Source organism: Oryctolagus cuniculus, chromosome 2 (assembly GCF_051225735.1).
Source record: "Oryctolagus cuniculus isolate XC-2025 breed Fujian yellow rabbit chromosome 2, ASM5122573v1, whole genome shotgun sequence".
Classification (NCBI taxonomy): Eukaryota; Metazoa; Chordata; class Mammalia; order Lagomorpha; family Leporidae; genus Oryctolagus; species Oryctolagus cuniculus.
Window position 1 is genome coordinate 182859332 of NC_142868.1, and position 20669 is coordinate 182880000.

General features: G+C 43.9%; 1 protein-coding gene, 1 non-coding gene and 1 pseudogene across 10 annotated transcripts in view; 1 reads left to right on the plus strand and 2 right to left on the minus strand.

Annotated features, from left to right (window-relative positions):
- NCOA1 (nuclear receptor coactivator 1) overlaps window positions 1-20669 on the minus strand; it is a 262111-nt gene that overhangs the window by 101064 nt on the left and 140378 nt on the right. For all 9 annotated transcript variants that reach the window (XM_089326750.1, XM_051843198.3, XM_089326752.1 and 6 more), the window contains one exon: window positions 2726-2831. In XM_089326750.1, coding sequence (XP_089182876.1) covers window positions 2726-2814 — 89 coding nt within the window. In that variant the 5' untranslated portion in view covers window positions 2815-2831. The remainder of the gene's footprint in view (window positions 1-2725; window positions 2832-20669) is intronic.
- On the minus strand, window positions 13442-14133 carry LOC103347840 (cytosolic Fe-S cluster assembly factor NUBP2 pseudogene; annotated as a pseudogene).
- Window positions 17024-17216, plus strand: LOC127490492 (U2 spliceosomal RNA). The gene has a single exon (XR_007918429.2). It is a non-coding gene; the product is annotated as a U2 spliceosomal RNA (small nuclear RNA).

Here is a 20669-nt window from a genome sequence, read left to right on the forward strand (position 1 = left end):
TGTCGTTGTTTTCCGCTTCCCTATGAATGCTTCCACTGTAGTTCCTATCTGCTTATATGTTACCATTCCAGGTTCTGCTCGTTAGTTCAGAGCAATGATGTTAATCCTTGCCAGACAGCTCACAGCTTAGTATGCGTGTAAAAATAAATAAATAAAAATCTTCAGGGCCGGTGTGGCAAAGTAGGTTAATGCTCTGCCTGCAGTGCCAGCATCCCATATGGGCACCAGTTCTAGTCCCGGCTGCTCCTCTTCCAATCCAGCTCTCTGCTATGGCCTGGGAAGTCACTGGAAGATGGCCCAAGTGCTTGGGCCTCTGCACCCGCATGGGAGAACAGGAAGAAGCTCCTGGCTCTGGCATAGCCTAACCCCATCTGTTGCAACAATCTGGGGAATGAACCAGCAGATGGAAGATCTCTCTATCTCTGTCTCTCCTTCTCTCCCTGTAGCTCTGCCTTTTGAATAAATAAAAAAAAAAAATCTTTTAAAAAATTTCTTTAAGGAGCCAGTGCTGTGATGTAGCAGGTAAAGTCACCACATGCAGTGCCAGCATCCCATATGGTGCCAGTTCAAGTCTCGGCTGCTCTGTTTCCTATCTAGCACCCTGCTAATGTGCCTGAGAAAGCAGCGAAGTCCTTGGGCCCCTGCACCTACATGGGAGGCCTGGAAGAAGCTCCTGGCTCCTGGCTTCTGATTGGCCCAGCTCCAGCCATTATGGCCATTTAGGGAGTAAAACAGTGGTTGGAAGATCTCTCTCTCTCTATGTAACTCTGATTTTCAAATAAATAAATAAAACCTAAAAAAAGGTCTTCAAATAAAAAAATTAATGTAAAACACAATAGTTTCATTTATTTATTCTTAAATTTTCCTTTATACATGTGACTATATATAGAAATAAACGAGCATTAATTTTGACAACACACATCTGGGCTGTACCTATACATGTTTTTAAAGATTTATTTATTTATTTGAAAGGCAGAGTTACAGAGAGGCAGAGGCAGAGAGAGAGAAATGTCTTCCATCCACTGGTTCATTCCCCAGATGGCCACAATGACCAGAGCTTGGCCAATCCGAAGCCAGGAGCCAGGGGCTTCTTCCAGGTCTCCCACGTGGGTGCAGCGGCCCAAGGACTTAGGCCATCTGCTACTGCTTTCCTAGGCCATAGCAGAGAGCTGGATCGGAGTGGAGCAGGCCAGAACTCAAACTGGTGCTCATATTGGATGCTGGCACTGCAGGCAGTGGCTTTACCTGCTAAACCACCACACTGGCCCCCTGGGCTGTATCTTGATATTAACATCTCCCGCATCTGGACTTATGAGTACTAAGGATATTCTCCTTCTGTAATAATTCCCTGAGTTGAATAAATCATCACTTTTCATTTTCTAGACTGGAGACATAACATTCTGTTAAAATCCAGTGTTGTGGCACAAGGAGTTAAGCTACTGCCTATGACACCAGCAACTCTCATGAACGCTGGTTCAATTCCTAGCTGTTCCATTTTGGATCCAGCTCTCTGCTAACATGCCTAGGAAAGCAGCGGAAGACGGTCTAAGTACTATGGTTCCTGCTATCCATGTGACAAACCCAGCCGGGGGTTCCAGGCTCCTGGCTTTGGCCTGGCCTAACCTTAGCCACTGCAGCCATTTAGGGAGCAAAGCAGCAGATGGAAGATCTCTGTTTATCCTTCCTCTCTGTAATTCTGCCTTTTAAATAAATAACTCAATCTTTTTAAAAAATTCTTTTAACTCATGTCAGAAGAATCTTTACCAGCTGTAGTCTCTGATCAGTGGTTGTCAGCTAAGAGTGCTTTGCTTTCCCTGCTACAAAAGGGCATTTGGCAATGTGTGGAGACATTTTTGGTTACCACAACTAAGGTGTCACTGGTACATAGTGTGCAGATGCAGGGATACTGCTACATATCCTACAGTATACAGGACAGCCCCATACATCAAGCAATTAATTATCTGGCCCAAAATGTCAATAGGATCAAAAAATCTCGATTGTAGAAGATGAATGGAATAAAATCCCCATCAAGTTCCCCTCTATCTGGCATGTTAGGGTCTCCTTAGCAACAGGACTCTTTTAGCCTGTGAAAGGTGGCCATGTTCCTTATAACATATTTAACTCCACAAAAAATAACTTAAAACATTCTATTATTAAAATTGCACCAATACCATAATATTCTAAGACAGCACTTAAATAGATTCATTCATTCATGTGACTAATGTGTACTGTGTCTTTACTATACCAAAGTCACAAACATCCTAGGAACCAGGGCCACAGTGGTGAACAAGAACAGACAAGAAACTTGATCAAGTGGCTACCTACGGTCGAGCGGAAAAAGCAGAGCTTCAGGAAACAATCATGTAAACCAGTAAAAGCCTTCAACGATGAGTCAGAGCTATACAAAACACGTGAGACATGCGCATGCATGGGGAGATCTGACCTAATGCTTGTGGAAGGAGGAGAAGCCTCCCTCTGAGTAAACAGACTAAGCGGGCACCTAAAGGATGCACAGGTGTTAACTACGGGAAATCAACGGGCACCAAATGGACTGAGGGAGAAGCATGTGCAAAGACCCTGGGGGAGAAAGAGAACACACAGAATACACAGGACTCAGAGAAGTGTCATTCAACTTGAAGAAGATGAAACAAAAGCTCTGAAGTGGCTCTGAAAACAATAGAACAACTCTGCCAGGAACAGACTGAGAAGGAAAGACGGCTCCTACCTTGATGCCAGTGTGTCACATGGTGATCCTTTCCTCTTATGTGAGTCAGGGTTAGCTGGGTCGGACGAACTGTCCCCAAGGCCACTCATGTTGAAAATTTTCACACCTAAAAACAAAGGACAATTAAATAAGAAATCTCCCCTATGCCCTTTCCAACCAAATAAGGGACTGGGAAATCCCCTCTGTTTTTAAACAGCCAAAGTGATTGCAGTATCTTAATACATAGATAATTACAACCACCCTAAAAGCATCAGCATCAATACCAAAGCACAGGAGCTACTCGGTGCTCCTCTACTTTCCTTTCTGCATCTAGAATACAAAATCATTACTCTTTTATGAAATTTTCATGTTAATTAGATGAAAACATTATTAGAATAATTAAATATATGCTGATTTTCAAGAAGAAAAATCACTTTCATGTGTGGATGTAAATACGTAATATATGATTTATTTTTTGTATTTATTATATACACCCTATCTTGTAAAAGGATTTAAAACAACATTTACTCATAAAGTTTAGGATTTTTCTACTGATAGGAAAATAATACACAGTCATGCATAATTAAAGAGGTAAACTAGTTTTGCATTTTGAACTGTACTTTTTTTTTTTTTTTTTAGAAAACTTTCATTTAATGAATATAAATTTCGAAAGTATAACTTTCGGGTTATAGCGGTTGTCCTTCTCATTGAACCGTACTTTCACTTTGAATTCTGTACTCTTAACTTTGTGTTTATGTAGTCACGCAAAAAGATCAACTGTTTAGTTACAGAGAAGACAAAGTCACGTCCCCCAGGTTGCCCGTCAGGACTCTCACATGTGCTAGTTAGTGACTCAGACCTTGCAGACCCCTTCTGGTCTAGCTCTCACCAGCCACTACTTCTGGAGAATCTCCAAGGAGACTCAGAATCCACCCCCGGCCTTAAAGCCACCGCTCCAGTATGGATTTATTAGTGCAAAACAACACGGCTCACCATTCTTCTACTCTATCTACCCTCACAAAAGCAGCAGAAATCCTATTTAAATGGGGGGGGGCACTGTTTTTCCTTAAATTCTAAATTATTAACCACCACAGTACTGTATACTAGCAGCCACACCAGGAAAGTTCATTATAAGGAACACTGAAATCTGTGTGAACCTCTTAAATGACTTCAGTTAACAGGTCTGAGTAAATGTTTTCTCTTTAGTCCTTATTTTATCACCTTTTCCTGGAGACCAAAGACTGTCATATCCTGTTCAGTGTACAAATAATCCCTAAAAATGCATATGAATTTATTATTTCATGCAATCAAAAAGGCACATTTCCAATTTTTCCATATAAATTCAGTTTATGAAAATTTCTATTAGGATTATAATCTTGCAATTAATTTTTATTCTTCTTTATATTACTCTTCATTTCTAACTTGTATCCATTTTCTGTTGATTCTTCCATAACAATAATTCTAATTAATTAATTTTATTTGAGAGGCAGAGAAAGAGAGCGAGCAAGCATGCACACAGTATTACATCTGCTGGCTGGCACCTCAGATCTCCCCAGCAGCCGGGACTACGTCGGGCGGAACCAGGAGCCAGTAACTCAGTCTGGGTCTCCCACGTGAATGGCAGGGTCCCAACTACTTGAGCCATTAGCTGCTACTTCCTGGAGTGTGCATCAGCAGCAAACTAGAATCAGGAAAGAGCCGGGACTTGAATCTAGGCTCTCTGACAGAGGATGTAGGTGACCCAAGCAGTGGCTTCACCATACGCTGAACACTCACACCTATTAACTACAGATTTTCCATGGTTTCCTCCTTCTTCATTCCCAGATACAGTAATGATCCTGGTTGGAACCAAATACCTAATTCTACATTAATGCATGTTCCTTTTTACCTTGCTTCTTAATTCCAGGCACTCTTCTAATTTGTCCTTTAAACAGCAGCAAAAGCATTTCTGCTCAAAAGTCATTTTCAAAATATCACTTCCCTGACGAAGAATCAACTAGATCCCCTACAGAATCAAGACAGTCAAAAGCATGGGCTTTTGGCAGCTCATGATTACTGACGTCATAAATTAGAGTGTCAATTGTTAAATCAACGATAGGAGTCACTGTGCACTTGCTCCCCATGTAGGACCTCTGTCCTCAATGTGTTGTACTATGAGAATTAACAATAAAACTAGTCTTCAAACTTTGTTTACTTTGTGTGTCTGTGTGGGTGCAAACTGTTGAAATCTTTACTTAGTATAGAGTTGATCTTCTGTATATAAAGATAATTAAAAATGAATCTTAATGAAGAATGGGATGGGAGAGGGAGTAGGAGATGGGATGGTTTGGGGTAGGAGGGTGGTTATGTGGGGAAGAACCGCTATAATCCAAAAGTTGTACTTTTGAAATTTATATTTATTAAATAAAAGTTTGCTATATTAAAAAAAAAATAGATACCTACACCACCAAAAAAAAAAAAAAAAAGCTGCTGAAAACATATTTCAATTCACCAGGTAACTATAATTTATAAATGTTTTGAAAGTAATTACAATAGGCTGGCGCCGCGGCTCAATAGGCTAATCCTCCGCCTAGCGGCGCCGGCACACCGGGTTCTAGTCCTGGTCGGGGCGCCGGATTCTGTCCCGGTTGCCCCTCTTCCAGGCCAGCTCTCTGCTGTGGCCCGGGAAGGCAGTGGAGGATGGCCCAAGTGCTTAGGCCCTGCACCCCATGGGAGACCAGGAGGAAGCGCCTGGCTCCTAGCTTCAGATCAGCGTGGTGTGTGGGCTGCAGCGCGCCGGCTGCAGCGGCCATTGGAGGGTGAACCAATGGCGAAGGAAGACCTTCCTCTCTGTCTCTCTCTCTCTCTCTCACTGTCCACTCTGCCTGTAAAAATAAATAAATAAATAAATAAAAATAAAAAAGAAAGTAATTACAATAAATGCCTGTCGCTCCCCGTCTTCATGGGGGAACGACACTAAGCCCTGCCTAGGCTTCATATCCGAGTCACGGCACCATTATGTCGCTCCCCCTCTTGGTGGAGGAACGACACAGGACCCTGCGCTGTTCCTTCGTCTGCTCGGCCCTCCCCGGGTTTGCTGCTGGTTCTTCCCGGGTTGGCTACTATCCCTTCCACCTCCGTGGAAGGGCAGTTCCCCCTGGCCACATTCCCCACTTCCGCAGGGGAGCGGCACACCGCCAGCCGGCTCTACTCGGGGGCTGCACAGGTGTTCCTTCAGCTAGATGTTCCCCATAGATGTTCCTGGTGCATGCCGTCTCTCTCCTCCTTTATAGTCCTCCTCCGCCAATCCCAACTCGGCTGCCCACACGCCGAGTACGCTGCTCTCCTCCAATCAGGAGCAAGTCCTACAGTTTATCAGTTGAACTGGAGGCAGCTGTGCGGAAGCTGTTTACTTCTCTCCCAGCGCCATATTGTGGGAGAGCAGATGCATAGAATAAGTCTTAATTCCAGTAACTCAGTCTAGTCCGGATTGCTCCCCACAAATGCCTTCTTATTTGACCTCAAAAAAAAAAAATAAATAAAAGGCATGGGCTTGGGGGTCAGTGTTGTGGTCCAGTGGGATAAGCTGTTGCCTGCAATGCTGGCATCCCATACCTGAGAGCAGGTTTGATTCCCAGTTGCTTGACTTCCACTCCAACTTCCTGCTAATGTGCCAGGGAAGGCAGTGGAAGATGACAAGTACTTGGGCCCCTGTCACCCACATGAGAGATCAGGATGGAGTTCCTGGCTCCTGGATTCAGCCTGGCCCAGATCCTTCTGTTGGGGCCATTTGGGTGATAAAACAGCAGATGGAAGAACTCTGTCATTCTTCCTTTCAAATAAATAAAATCTTAAAAACAAAACAAACATGGAAGCATGGGTTTTGGGACCAGAAAGACCTTGGTCAAAGTCCTGCCTTTTTTTTAAAAAAAAAAAAAAAAAAAAAAAAAAAAAGACAAATTTATTTATTTGAAAGGCAGAGGGAGAGAGTAAGAGGTGGGGGGTGGGGGAAAACAGGATCAGTCTTTCACTTACTGATTAACCCCCAAATGCCCACAACAGCCAGGGCTAGCCCAAGATGAAGCCAGGAGCACAGAACTTCATCTAAGTCTCCCAAGTGGGTGGCAGAGACTTTAAGTACTTAAGCCATTATCCACCGCCTTCCCAGGTGCATTAGTAGACAGATGCATTGCTAGTGGAGTAGCCAGGAATTGAACCAGCACACCTATATGGAATGCAGGTGACTCAAGTGATAGCTTAACAATATCTGCCTTAAGTCCTACTTTAAACACCACCTGCCTGGCCTTGGTCAAAGTACGTAATCTTTCTTTAAACCTAATTTTTGTCATTTTTTTTGGTTTCAGTTGAGATACTGGAGCTATTCTGTGCTCTTCTCTCACACCCCACATGTAGGAAAATACCAGGATCTGTCCATTTTTAACTCCTAAACATTAAAAAACTAAAAAAACACAAACAAACAAATAAAAAAATACAAAAAAACCTATCCCTCCTTCATATACTCCTTTGCCCCGGTTCAGGTTCTCATTATTTCTTGCTGAACTACTAAGATCATTTTCCAAATGATTTCTCTGTTTCCCATCTTGTCCTCCTTAAATCCATCTCTGCAGAATCACAGTGTAGGTCACCAAATGAATGTCTATGCACGGTACTCTCTTGCTTAAAGTCCTTCTGTAGCTCCTCATTACTCATAAGACAATGTCCAAACTCCTTAACATAAATGTACAAAGCCTGCATCAGCTTTCACTGATTATGTAAGGCTATTTTACAGTTTGATGAATGAGGGACCAGGTGGTGATACAATCAAATGTGTGCAAATTTTATTTTTGATATACTAAATATATAGTATACGTAAAAAAAGTTATATGTCATATACAATCTGCATATAAAAACACGGAGGTTACATAGATTAACTTTGGTTTCTACCTCAAGTAAAAACCTTAAATATAAAATCTTTGGCATTATCCCATGATGTTTGAGCAAAGGTAAACATTAGACAAAAAACTTCTAATTGTCCTCAGTGTGGGGAGCAGCCTAATTTCAGTGAGCTCCTGTGTATGCCAACACTGTCCTAGGTACTAGGGATACAGCTGTGAGTAACACTTAGACAATCACTGTCCTCACAGGGTTTCATTCTGTTGTGAGGGAGACAAAGCAACTGTTGAGGAACAGGTTTTTGTTTTTGTTTTCTCCCATAGTATTTGTTGAACTCTGTGCTTAGTGTCAGGTTAAGCACATGTGTATAAAGTTAACTGAAAATAGATCTTAGTAAAAAATAAGAATGGGAGTAGGAGAGGGAGGAGGTAGAAAGGTGGGAGTGCAGGAAGGAGGGTGGTAGGGTGGGAAGAATCACTGTGTTCCTAAATTTGTATTTACAAAATGCATGCAGTTTGTATACCTTAAATAAAAGGTTACTGGGAGCAAAAAAAAAGAAAACAAAAAAAAAAATGAGGGAGAAAACAGTAAGTAAAACTAAAACTGAGTTACATGGTTTACTAGGCGTGACTGATGCCCCTAAGAGGAGGTGAAAACAGAGGCTTCTTGCGTGGAAGGGAGGGGTAGAAGGAGGCAGTTGGGAAAGCTTCATGGACAAGGTGAGACAGGACAGACTTCAGGACGGTGAGGGAGACAGCCATGCCAATGATATGTGGGAGGAAGGGAGCCCCTGCAGGGGCAAGGACAGAGCCTGTAGGCAGAAGCACAACTGCTTGTTGAGAAACATGAGAGGTGAGTGTAGCTAGAACTGGGGAATGGAGAGCAGAAGAGGTCAGAGAGATGAGAAGCTACATCATGGAAGGCCTTAAAATGATTTTAAGAACTAATTCTGAATGAATTAGGCAATCACTGGAGGGCTTTCATTCTAACACTTCTCTATCAAGGATAAGTATAATATTTCTCAACTCAGTAATTTGGTATCTGAGAGCCCAATTGTCTAATGGATATTTCCATTTGGATATTCACTGTCACCTCAAATTGAACATGTGCAAAAACATGATAGCCTGATAAGTTTCAGATTTCTACTAATGATAAATGATATCAATTGCTTTATGGATTAATATCATAAAAAAGCTTTGTTAAACCTCTCATGGATGGAGAGGAAGGGACCTACTTCTATGATAAGGTAAATATAAAGACTTCTATAGAACTTGAAAAATTTACAATTTAAAGTGAACAACCCCAAAGCAAGGCAATATGCCAAATTTGCAGCAATGACCACCACCACAACAAAAAAAGATTTCCGGCCGGCGCTGCGGCTCACTAGGCTAATCCTCCACCTAGCGGCACCAGCACACGGTGGGGGGGGGGGGGGCGGATTCTGTCCCAGTTGCCCCTCTTCCAGGCCAGCTCTCTGCTGTGGCCCGGGAGTGCAGTGGAGGATGGCCCAAGTGCTTGGGCCCTGTACCCCATGGGAGACCAGGAGAAGCACCTGGCTCCTGCCTTTGGATCAGCGCGATGCACCGGCCACAGGGTGCCGGCCGCGGCGGCCATTGGAGGGTGAACCAACGGCAAAAGGAAGACCTTTCTCTCTGTCTCTCTATCCACTCTGCCTGTCAAAAAAAAAAAAAAAAAAAAAAAGATTTCCAAAGACCTGGTGACCAATTGTTGGCATCCATTCTCAAATAAAAACACAAAATAAAACAATTAGCTAAGTGACATATTACTGTAACTGACAACAGATACCCTATTTTCCTATGGGGATTCAGAGAAGCATAAATAAGATTAATCAAATATCACAGAAGCCACTTAATTTCATTTTCACAAAGAAGTTAAATGTAAATATTTCAACTTTATTAATGCAAAGTGAGATTATGCAACATGTTTATGAGAAGAAGAATGAACTCTAAAGTAGAAAGAAACGACAGAAGATAAACATGGAAAATAACAGATAGAACTTTAGAGTTTGTCCAAATCCAGAACCTACTTTAAGCTCCTGCACTTGTTTCCTTGGCCACCCATCTTTTCTGTCTCCAATGACATTTTCTTATATTCATGTAAGAATGTATCCATCTGGGATTCTACTGATTCTCAAAATACTCCCAGGCATATCTTTGTCTCTTCTTCTAGGTTGTGAACTCATAGCCATTACTAGACTTTTTTATTGTATATCTAACATAATGTTTAAATGATATAGAAGCTAAATAAGTGATGCATTCAAATGATTAATAAACTACCTTCCAAATACATTTAAGATTTTTAAAGGATTTCTTTTGATGGTTAATTCTTTTGAATAATTTAGAAACATGAACCTCCTTTTTTTATAATCTTAAAGATTTTAAAATTTATTTGAAAGTCAGAGTTATACAGAGAGAGGGAGAGACCCTGAGAAAGAGAGAGAGATTCTCCGACTGATGGTTCACTCCCCAGATGGCTGCAATGGCTGGAGCTGGGTCAAGTTGAAGCCAGGAGCCAGGGGCTTCTTCTGGGTTTTCCACATGAGTGGCAAGGGCCCAAGAATTTGGGCCGTCATCTGTTGCTTTCCCAAGCCATTAACAGGGAGCCAGATCAGAAGTGGAGCAGCTGGGACATGAACCAGTGCCCAAACTGCCACAGTGCCAACAACAGCTTTCTTGAAATTTTTATTCCTCTGCTTTCAAAAGGTAGGTTGGGGGGCTGCCTTCTTGTTCTAGAAATTGGAGAGTATCTCTTATAATTTTCAATAGGTCAAGATCTACTATTATGGAGAAACAATTTTCATTGTATTACAATACTGTGCAAACACAAAGCCACACTGCAATTATGCAATCTAAATAATATAATTTTACAATGGATCATTTGGAGCAATAAATAAATCTGCATCTAAAACAAGATTACCATGCCATGTTATCTTTGGACTACTAGCTGGAGTTCACAGCTGCTAAATTTATCTGAGATTCTAAGGCTGCAGATACACAGACAACACTTCAATAACAGCCAGCCAGGAAGGCCTACCAAAGTAAGAACAAAGTCAGAATTGAGAGCTGCCAACGATTTGTCCTCAGTGTGATTCTAGTATTGACAACTCTCTATTGACAAAACATAAAGCACAGATATGGTAACACAAAACCTCAGGTGAAGAAAAGCTATTATAGCTGTTGTATTTACTAGGAATAGCTTTATATTTGGCAGTTAGGGTACTTAAATAAGGGTTATCAAGGAAAGAAACCAATTTGTATATCACCTTTTAAAAAGAGGTACAGTTTCTGAGTCAAAGTACCCTGCTGACTTAAAGAGAGTTGCTAAATTATATCACTCATGCCATCTCCAGAGAGAAGTTTTAGGAACTGGAAACCTCATCTATCTCTGTTCAAATGCATCAGATTAAAGCAAGTAGGTGGAAGCTGAAGAAATAGGACAGTGCTTTTCATCTCTCAGATTTAGCTGAGAATGGCATAATTTAAAAAATCAGTATTGAGCCGGCACCACAGCTCACTAGGCTAATCCTCTGCCTACAGCGCCGGCACCGCGGGTTCTAGTCTCAGTTGGGGCGCCAGTTCTGTCCCAGTTGCTCCTCTTCCAGTCCAGCTCTTTGCTGTGGCCTGGGAAGGCAGTGGAGGATGGCCCAAGTGCTTGGGCCCTGCACCCACATGGGAGACTAGAAGGAAGCACCTGGCTCCTGGCTTCAGATGGGCGCAGCACGCAGGCCATAGCAGCCATTTTGGGGGTGAACCCACAGAAGGAAGACCTTTCTCTCTGTCTCTCTCTCTCTAACTCTGCCTGTCAAAAAAAAAAAAAAATCAGTATTGATTACTTAATAACAACTCTAATAACAAATCTTAAAATAAAAGGATATTAGTAAAGAGAGGCATCTACATGATGAGAGGGACACTCTTAAAAGTTAAACTTCCCCAAATTGATAGGTGTATCAAGAATAAAAATCATGATAAATAACAGCTCCTACACTGAGCAATTTATATAGAAACTTTTCTCAAACTTGAGTCCTTCGACATCTTGGGTTCTCTAGAAGAAATTTTCGATTTTGTCTTTTCATTTTAATGGGAACTGAAATCTTTTTCAGGTTGTAAGAAAGGATAAGGATTTAAGTATTTTCACTATCCTTTTAATGTCTGAATACTATTCCATAATTTGGAGATATCAAATTTTCTCATTAACTCCTCAAGCTAATGGAATCTTAGGGTGTTTCCACTTTTGGGGTATTAGCAATGTTGTTATGAACATTTATATACAAGGGTTTTTTTTTTTTTTTTAATTTTGACAGATAGACAGTGAGGAGAGAGAGACAGAGAGAAAGGTCTACCTTTCATTGGCTCACCCCCCAAATGGCCACCACAGCCGGAGCTGCACAGATCCGAAGCCAGGAGCCAGGTGCTTCTTCCTGGTCTCCCATGCAGGTGCAGGGGCTCAAGCACTTGGGCCATCCTCCGCTGCTTTCCTGGATCACAACAGAGAGCTGGACTGGAAGAGGAGCAGCCGGGACTAGAACCCGGAGCCCATATGGGATGCCAGCGCCACAGGCGGAGAATTAACCAAGTGAGCCATGGCGCTGGCCCCTATATACAAGGTTTTGTGTGAACCTGTTTCCATTCACCTGGTTCTAAAGAGGAGGTTGAACTGTTGGGTTACATGGTAACCTGGACTTTTTGAGAAACTAAACTTTTCCACAGTGGCCAAACTATCTTAAATTCCCACCAGCAATGTATGAGGATTCCAGTTTTCCACATTTTAACTACAAGTAGTAGGCAGGCGCCGCGGCTCACTAGGCTAATCCTCTGCCTGCGGCGCCAGCACCCCACGTTCTAGTCTGAGTTGGGGTGCTGGATTCTGTCCCGTTTGCTCCTCTTCCAGTCCAGCTCTCTGCTGTGGCCCGAGAAGGTAGTGGAGGATGGCCCAGAACTCCAACTGGGTCCACATGGGTGGCAGGGACCCTAGTACTTGGGCCATCTTCTTTTGCCTTCCCTGGCACGTTAGTAGGCAGACAGATCAGAAATGGAGCAACCCAGACTCCAACTGGCACTGCAGTGTGAGATGCTGGTGTAGCAGGCAGCAGCTTAACCTTCTGTGCCACACGCCACCCCTTAAAATTTTTTATTTATCTGAGAGGCAAACAGGGAAAGGCATGTATAGACAGAGACAGAAAAAGCAAGCTCACCATTACTGCTTACTTCACAAATGCTCACAAAAGCTGGGATTAGGCTGGGCCAAAGATTGCTGGGGAAATCAATCCAGGTTTCCGACATTAGGGGCAGGGACCCAATTACCTGAACCATCACTGCTGCTTCCTATAGTCGACATTAGCAGGAAGCTGGCATCAGGAGCAGGAGGTAATACTGATCCCAGGTACTTGGATACGGGATGCAGACATTTTAAGCAGTATCTTAACTGCTAGGCTTAACGCCTGCTATCTTTGCTCATTTATTTTCTTATTATTCTACCTTTGCTCATTTAAAAAAATAAACTGCATTGTGCATATTTAACATGCCCAACATGAGGTTATAAGATATATACATACACATACATACACACTTATATGAAATTATGATAGTGCAACAAATTAAAATATACATCACCTCCTATACATCATATATACATACAGTATACATCATGACTACTCCTTTTTTTTCTACTGCAGTAACAGCAGGTATCATCCACTCATTTCACAAAAGTCTTGAATACAATGCACTATTATTAACTACAGTCCTCATGTTGTAATTAGATCTTTAAAAATTGTTTTTAAAACTGAAACAAAAATTGTACACACTCACGTGTGTACAATTTTTTTTTTTTTTTTTTGAAACTGTGCAGCGGGAGGTGTTTAATGGGGCAGGGGCTTCTGAGGTCACGAGGTGCCCTCCCTTACCAGAGCAGGAAAGCCGGTAGGGCCGGGGGCCAGGGCACCAGGCCCCACGCTGTTCTGTCACAGGCCAACAGGGACGGCTGCTGACCCTGAGACTGACCCTGGGCAGGGCGGCCTGCGGGTCCCAGGACCGCTGCTCCACACAGCCCTCTCAGAGGCACCAGTAGGTGACCGTGGGCTGCCCGTGTCAGGAGTGGTGAGCAGAACCTGCCAGGCTATGGCGGTCAGCGCGGGGAACACAGGGCTCTTGGGGAACTCCTGGATGAAGTCTCGGCCCTCCTCCAGGCTCCTGGTGAGCGCAGGGTGCAGAGGCACAGAGCCTAGGAAGGGGACTCCAGCGTGTCTGGCCAGCGCCTCGCCTCCGCCCCTGGAGAAGATGTTGGTGCACTGGTGCACGCCGAGCAGTGCGGGCAGGTGAAGCCGCTCATGTTCTCCACAACCCCCAGCACCTGCAGCCCCGCCTTCCTGCAGAAGGTCAGCTCCTGCCGCACGTCCCCCACGGGCACCGCCTGGGGGGTGGTGGCCAGGAGGGCCTGCAGGGGCCTGCTTCCATGGCAGCCATGTGCTCATCCGAGGTCCCTGGAGGTGTGTCCACGACCAGGTAATCCAACTGTCCCCAGGCCACGTCCGACACGATGTTTCATTACAAGTATACATTCTGTAATGCTCACATCAGGTGAGTTTCTCTAGCTCCTCATCATTTCTTTATGTGAAAATATCAGGAAACCTTTCTCACAGACTTTTTGAAAGACACAGTATATGGTCATCATCTGTGGTCACCCTTTTGTGCGACAACACCAGGATTTGTTTCTCCTATCTAACTGACATGAGAAAGGAGGAGCTGGAGTTGTCTGCACTGCCCAACACCGCCCGCCCCCAGCCCCGCCGTTGTGCAGCAGGAAACCATGGCTTTCAGTTTCCCACTTAGAATGGGCACCAGGGAAAAAGAGACGACATGGCTACGGTGCGCATACCCCCAACAATGATTTTAGCTAAATCTAAGAAAATCACCATGCTGAAACACCTGCTCCCATCATACACCTGTCACCACGACGACATATGCAAGTTTCTCAGAAAAAGGCAAGGAAGTGGGTGCTATGCTAGCCATACCCAAAGCCCTCTCCTTTTGAATATTCAATTAAACTCTGCCCCAGACACTACCTGCCACGCCTCCAGTTCATGTAGAGATGGCCGTGAACCTTGCTGAATGCAGCTCTCTCTAGAGCCTGCCCACACACTTCTCTGAGTGTGTATTTTTACTGTCCATGCAAATAAACCTCGATTCTCCTCTGATCTTCACTTAAATCCTATCCTTGAATTTCCTGTGTTGGAGACAAGAACCTGGACTGAGCCACTCCACGGCAGAAGTCTACATTGGTAACCAGTGACCAACTTCCCCCCATCCTTCTCTCATCTCTAGCAACTACTATTTTCTCAACTTGTAGGAGATAAACTTTTTAAGATTCTGCATACAAGTGAGATCCTACATTATTTATCTACCTGTCTGTGCCTGGCTTATTCTACTTTACATAAAGATCTCTAGTGGCATCCGTGTTATCAAAAATGACAGGATTTTGTCCTTTTAAATTTTTTATTTGAGAGAGTGAACAAATGAGAGAGATCCTATCAGTTGTTTCCCTCCCCAAATGTCTTCAGTGGCTGGGGCTGGGCCAAGCAGGAGCCAGTAACTAGGAACTCAAAGTAGGTCTCACACCTGGGTGGCAAGGACCCAACTACTTGAGCCATCACCTGCTGCCTCCTAGGGTATTCATGAGCAGGAAGCTGGAATTGGGAGTGGCACTGGGAATTGAACCCAGGCGCTCTAACATGTTCTGATACGGAACGCAAGTGGCTTCTTCATTGCTGTGCCAAACATGTGCACCCTATCGTTTTTTTAACTGAATGGCTGAATGGTATTTCATCCTAGACATTAGATCTTTGGACTTATTTACATATTTGATACTTTGTATTCTCTGAGCTGTGTCTTCCCATTTCTTCCCTTCCATCCTGCCCCCAGTAACTACTGTTTTATTCTCTATCTCATTATACTCTACCTTTTAAACTTATCTTTTAATTAATTATATTTTCCATTAACTTTTTTCTAAGTTTATTATATTTTAATTTACTTGAAAGGCAGAGCGAGAGTGAGAGCGAGAGAGAGAGAGAGAGAGGCTCTTCTACACACTGGTTCAATTCTCAATGCCCACATCAGTCAGGGTTGAGCCAGGCAGAAGTCAGGAATGAGGAATTCCATCTGGATTTCCATGTGGGTGGCAGGGACCCAGGTACTTGAGCCATTATCTGCTGCTCGTTAGCAGGAAGCTGTATCAGAAGTGGAGGTGGGACTTGGTCTTAGGCACAATGATACAGGATGTGGTGTCCCAAGCTTAACCCATTAAGCCACAAAAGGCGCCCCCCCACAACTGTTAAGGACTGAGCAGAACTTGGGTCCCCAAACTCATGCAGATATTTAAACTTTTAATGTTAAGGGTTGAGGGATTAATAAGGGTGGAGACCTTACCTAATTACGGTGTCTGATAGGTGGGTATTATGGGAGGTCTAGGTCATTGGGGGCTTATCCTTATAAGGTAGTTCTTAGAAGAGGCTTAGTAATTTAAGCCAAGTTTGGCCGAACTTGTCTCTGCTTCCTACTCACCACTGGATGACTCCTCTGTGCTGCCAGACCAATGGGGCCACCCAGTCCTGAATTGTGTAAAACTCCAAACTACAGGCTGAAAAAAGCGGACTACTTTTTTTTTAAAGATTCCACATATAAGTGAGATCATGTTATCTTCTTGTTTTTATGTCTGATTTTATTTCAATTAGCATAATGTCCTCCAGGTCCACCCATGTTGCAGCAAATGGAAGGATCTGTTCCCTTTGCAAGGCTGAATAATATCCAATATATACACACCTGTATCAATATACGTGCTGGTTTATCCATTTGTCCACTGACAGACATGGAGGTTATTTCTTACATGTTAGGAACATGGAGTGCGTATTGTTTATGAGGTGATTTCATTTCCTTTGGGTACACACCCTGAAGAGGGACTGTTGTGTGATATAGTCATTCTACTCTTTTTTTTTTTTTTTTTTTTTTTTGACAGGCAGAGTGGACAGTGAGAGAGAGAGACAGAGAGAAAGGTCTTCCTTTGCCATTGGTTCACCCTCCAATGGCTGCTGCGACGGGCTCACCACACTGATCCGAAGGCAAGAGCCAGGTGCTTTTCCTGGTCTCCCTTGGGGTGCAGGGCCATCCTCCACTGCACTCCCGGGCCACAGCAGAGAGCTGGACTGGAAGAGGAACAACCGGGACAGAACCCAGTGTGCCGGCGTAGCAGGCGGAGGATTAGCCTATTAAGCTGCAGCGATGGCCTTGTCATTCTACTCTCAATTTCAAAGGAACCAGCAGCAGTAGGTCTCTCCATAATGGCTGTACCAATCTACATTCCTAGCAACAGCATGTAAGGTGTTTTCCTCCACAATCTCACCAACATTTACTACCGTTTGTCTTTGATAATAGCTATCCTATCGCTTCTCGGCCTTTTGGCTAAGATCAAGTGTAGTATCAAGCGTGATAATAGCTATCCTAAGGGGTGTGAGGTGAAAACAACTCAATGGTTTTGATTTGAATTCCTGCTGATTAGTGATGTGCATAAACTTCTCATAATCCTGTTTCATCATTTTTAAGTTATTTTTGGAGAAATGTCTACTTAAGGCCCTTCTTCAAATCAGGAGAGTTAAATTAATTTAGGGTGTTTTGTTTTTTGTTTTCAACTGTGTTGTAGAACTTTCAGTTGGGTTATTTGTCTGTTGAGTCTTAAGAATTCCATATTTTCAGGATATTAGCCGCCTTTCAAATATTTTCTCCCGGTGCCAGCACTGTTGCTCAGAGGGTTAAAGCCCTGGCATCCCATATGGGCGTCAGTTCTTGTCCTGGCTGCTCCACTTCCAATCCAGCTCTCTGACCTGGGATAGCAGTAGAAGATGACCCAAGTCCTTGGGCCCCTGCACCCATGTGGGAGACCTGGAGGAGGCTCCTGGCTCCTGGCTTCGGATTGGTGCAGCTCCAGCCATTGTGGCCATCTGGGGAGTGAACCAGCGGATGGAAAACCGCTCTCTCTGTCTCTACTTCTCTCTGTAACTCTGTCTTTCAAATAAATAAAATTAATATTTAAAAAAAATTTTTTTTCCCATTCTGTGGGTTTGTTGTCTTTTTATTTTCTTTATACTTATCCTTTAATGAACAAAAGTTTTTAATTTTTATGAAGTCCAACTTATTTACTTTCTTTTCTGTTTCATAATTCCAATGCATGTCCTCCCTTGAGGAGAGTTTCTATCGACTGTAATTGTCCCTGTATAAGGGCCATACAAGAAGTCTTCAAACAGTTTATGGCACATGCAGATTATAGACACCATGCATGTATTTGAGGGAAAAAAAAAAAAAAAAAAAAACCTGTGCAACAAGGTAAACGTAGTAATTTGTAACAATTCTTGTGATTTTTAAATATTTAATTTAATTCTTTTATTTGTTATTTATATATTGGGGCAGATGTTGTGGGCCAACAAAATGGAGTGTCTGTTTGAGTTCTGGCTACTCTGAGCTTCCAATCCAGCTTCCTGTTAATGGGCCTGGGAAGCAGTGGATGATGGCTTAAGTACTTGGGTTCCTTCCATCCGCATGGGAGACACAGCTGGAGTTCCAGCTCCTGGCTGTGGCCTGGCCCAGCCCTGCTGCTGCAGGGATCTGAAGAGTCAATCGGCAGATCTGTCACTCTTCCTCTCAAATAAAAACAAGCAACACTTGAGATTGAGAGAGAGAGAAAGAGATAAAGCTCCCATTGGATGTTCACTGCCCAGATGCCCACAAGGCCCAGGCCCTGGAACTAATCCAGGAATTCAGGTCGGGGCGGGGGGGTAGGAATCCAACCACTTGAGCCATAACCACTGCCTCCCATGCATTAGCAAGAGGCTGGAGTCAGGAGCCAAAAAGCCAGAGCCAAATACAGAACTTGGGCACTCTGCTAGGGGAGGCAGGTATCCTAATTACTAATCCAAATGCCTGCCCCATTCTACTTTTTAACCTTGTTATTGTCTACAAAGTACATAATAACTCAAAGTCACATCCTGGGGTCAGCATTTGGTGCAGCAGTCATGTTGCCACTTGGAACACCTCCATCTCCTATCAGAGCGCCTGGGTTCAAGTTCTGGCTTTACTTCGATTCCAGCTTCCTGCTAATGCTACACTGGGAAGCAGAGGTGGTGACTCAGGTAGCTGGGTCCCTACCAACCATGTGGGAAATCTACACTGAGTTCCAGCTCCTGGCTTTTGTCAAGCCCATCTCTAGCTGTTGTGGGCATTTGGGGAGTGAGCCAGCAGATGGAAGATCTTTTTTTCTTTAGCTCTCTCTGCCTTTCCAAAACATAAAATAAATAAAATTTTAAAAATACTTAAAGGTGGGGCTGGTACTGTAGTGTAGTGCAGCACCAGCATCCCATATGGGTGCTGGTTGGAGTCTTGGCAGTGCTGGTTGGAACCCTGGCTGCTCTACTTCCAATCTAGCTCTCAGCTAAGGCACCTGGGAAAGCAGCAGAAGCTGGCTCAGGTCTTTGGGCCCCTGCACCCACGTGGGAGACCCAGAAGAAGCTCCTGGCTGCAGTATGGCCCAGTTCCAGCAGTCACAGCCATCTGGGGAGTGAGCCAGTGGATGGAAGATCTTTCTCTCCCTCTAACTCTGCCTTCTGAATAAACAAACCTTAAAAAAAATGCTTAAAGGTTACAGACTGAAAATTCCTGTTTCATTTGTATATGTCATATTTCAACTACAAGTCTATTAATAAAACAAAAATCTCCTTCTGGAAGCCTTCCCATTCCTGATTTGCTGGTTTCTGACTGTTCTTCAACTTTCCATCTACTATCTTGGCTTACTGTGTGTTCTTTCTAGCTACAACCGCTCAACTACTGTCCTGTTCATGGACACACTAGTTCTACCCGGCTGGCTCACAATCTCTTTTAGAGCAGCAGAGTGAAAATGTCCAAAGGTACAGTAGACTTAGAAGGATACATGTAGGGTAACTGGATGATGTTAGAACCATAGAACCCAGATCTGGGGATTGTTCGGCAGTTCTTCTATTGCCATATTTTCAATTCCGTGAGGATTTGAGGTTTCAGCATAAGATGTGAAGCCTATTCCAGAGAGCCCTGCCAGCTCTGCCAGCCAAAAGCTGGGTCACTGGAAGTGGAACTCTGGGGTTGAAAGACTCCTAGGTCAGCGGCACAGACCTTGTTGGCTCTAAGCTGTAAAAGCTCTTCACTCTACCCAGCTTCCAAAGTAGCCACTGCTTTTGAGGGAATGGCAGAGGGTCAGTAACATTGCAGGCAGGACTGTAAATTTCCTTTTAAGACTCCACCCAGGGGTCAGCTCTGCGGGGTAGTAGGCTAGGCCTCCGCAGTACCAGCATCCCATAAAGGCACAGGTTCATGTCCTGGCTGCTCTTTTTCCAATTCAGCTCTCTGCTTATGGCCTGGGAAAGCAGTGGAAGATGGCCCAAGTGCCTGGGCCCCTGAACCTATGTGGGAGACCTGGAAGAAGCTCCTGGTTCCTGGCTTCGGATTGGCCCAGCTCTGGCTGTTGCAGCCACTTGGGGAGTGCACCAGCAGATGGAAGACCTTTCTTTCTGTCTCTCCATCTCTGTAACTCTACCTCTCAAATACATAAAATCTTTTTAAAAAGTTATTAAAAAAATTCTCCACGGGGCCGGCGCAACCCCTGGCCTGAAGCGCTGGATCCCATATGGGCGCCAGTTTGAGACCCGGCTGTTCCACTTCCTGTCCAACTTTCTGCTATGGCCTGGGAAGGTGGTGGAGGATGGCCCGGGTCCTTGGGCCCCTGCACCCACGTGGGAGACCAGGAGGAGGCTCCTGGCTCCTGGCTTCGGATCAGCACAGCTCCAGCCATTGTGGCCATCTGGGGAGTGGACCATTGGATGGAGGACCTCTCTCTCTCTCTGCCTCTGCCTTCCCCCTCTCTGTGTAACTCTGACTTTCAAATAAATAAATTAATTTTTAAAAAAAGTCTACACCTATTCTACATTAATTAACATTTTCTGGCAAGCTCTATTTTCAGGCCAACCAAGTAATGGGAGTCACTGGGGTGTCTTCCCTAAGGAGGTCCA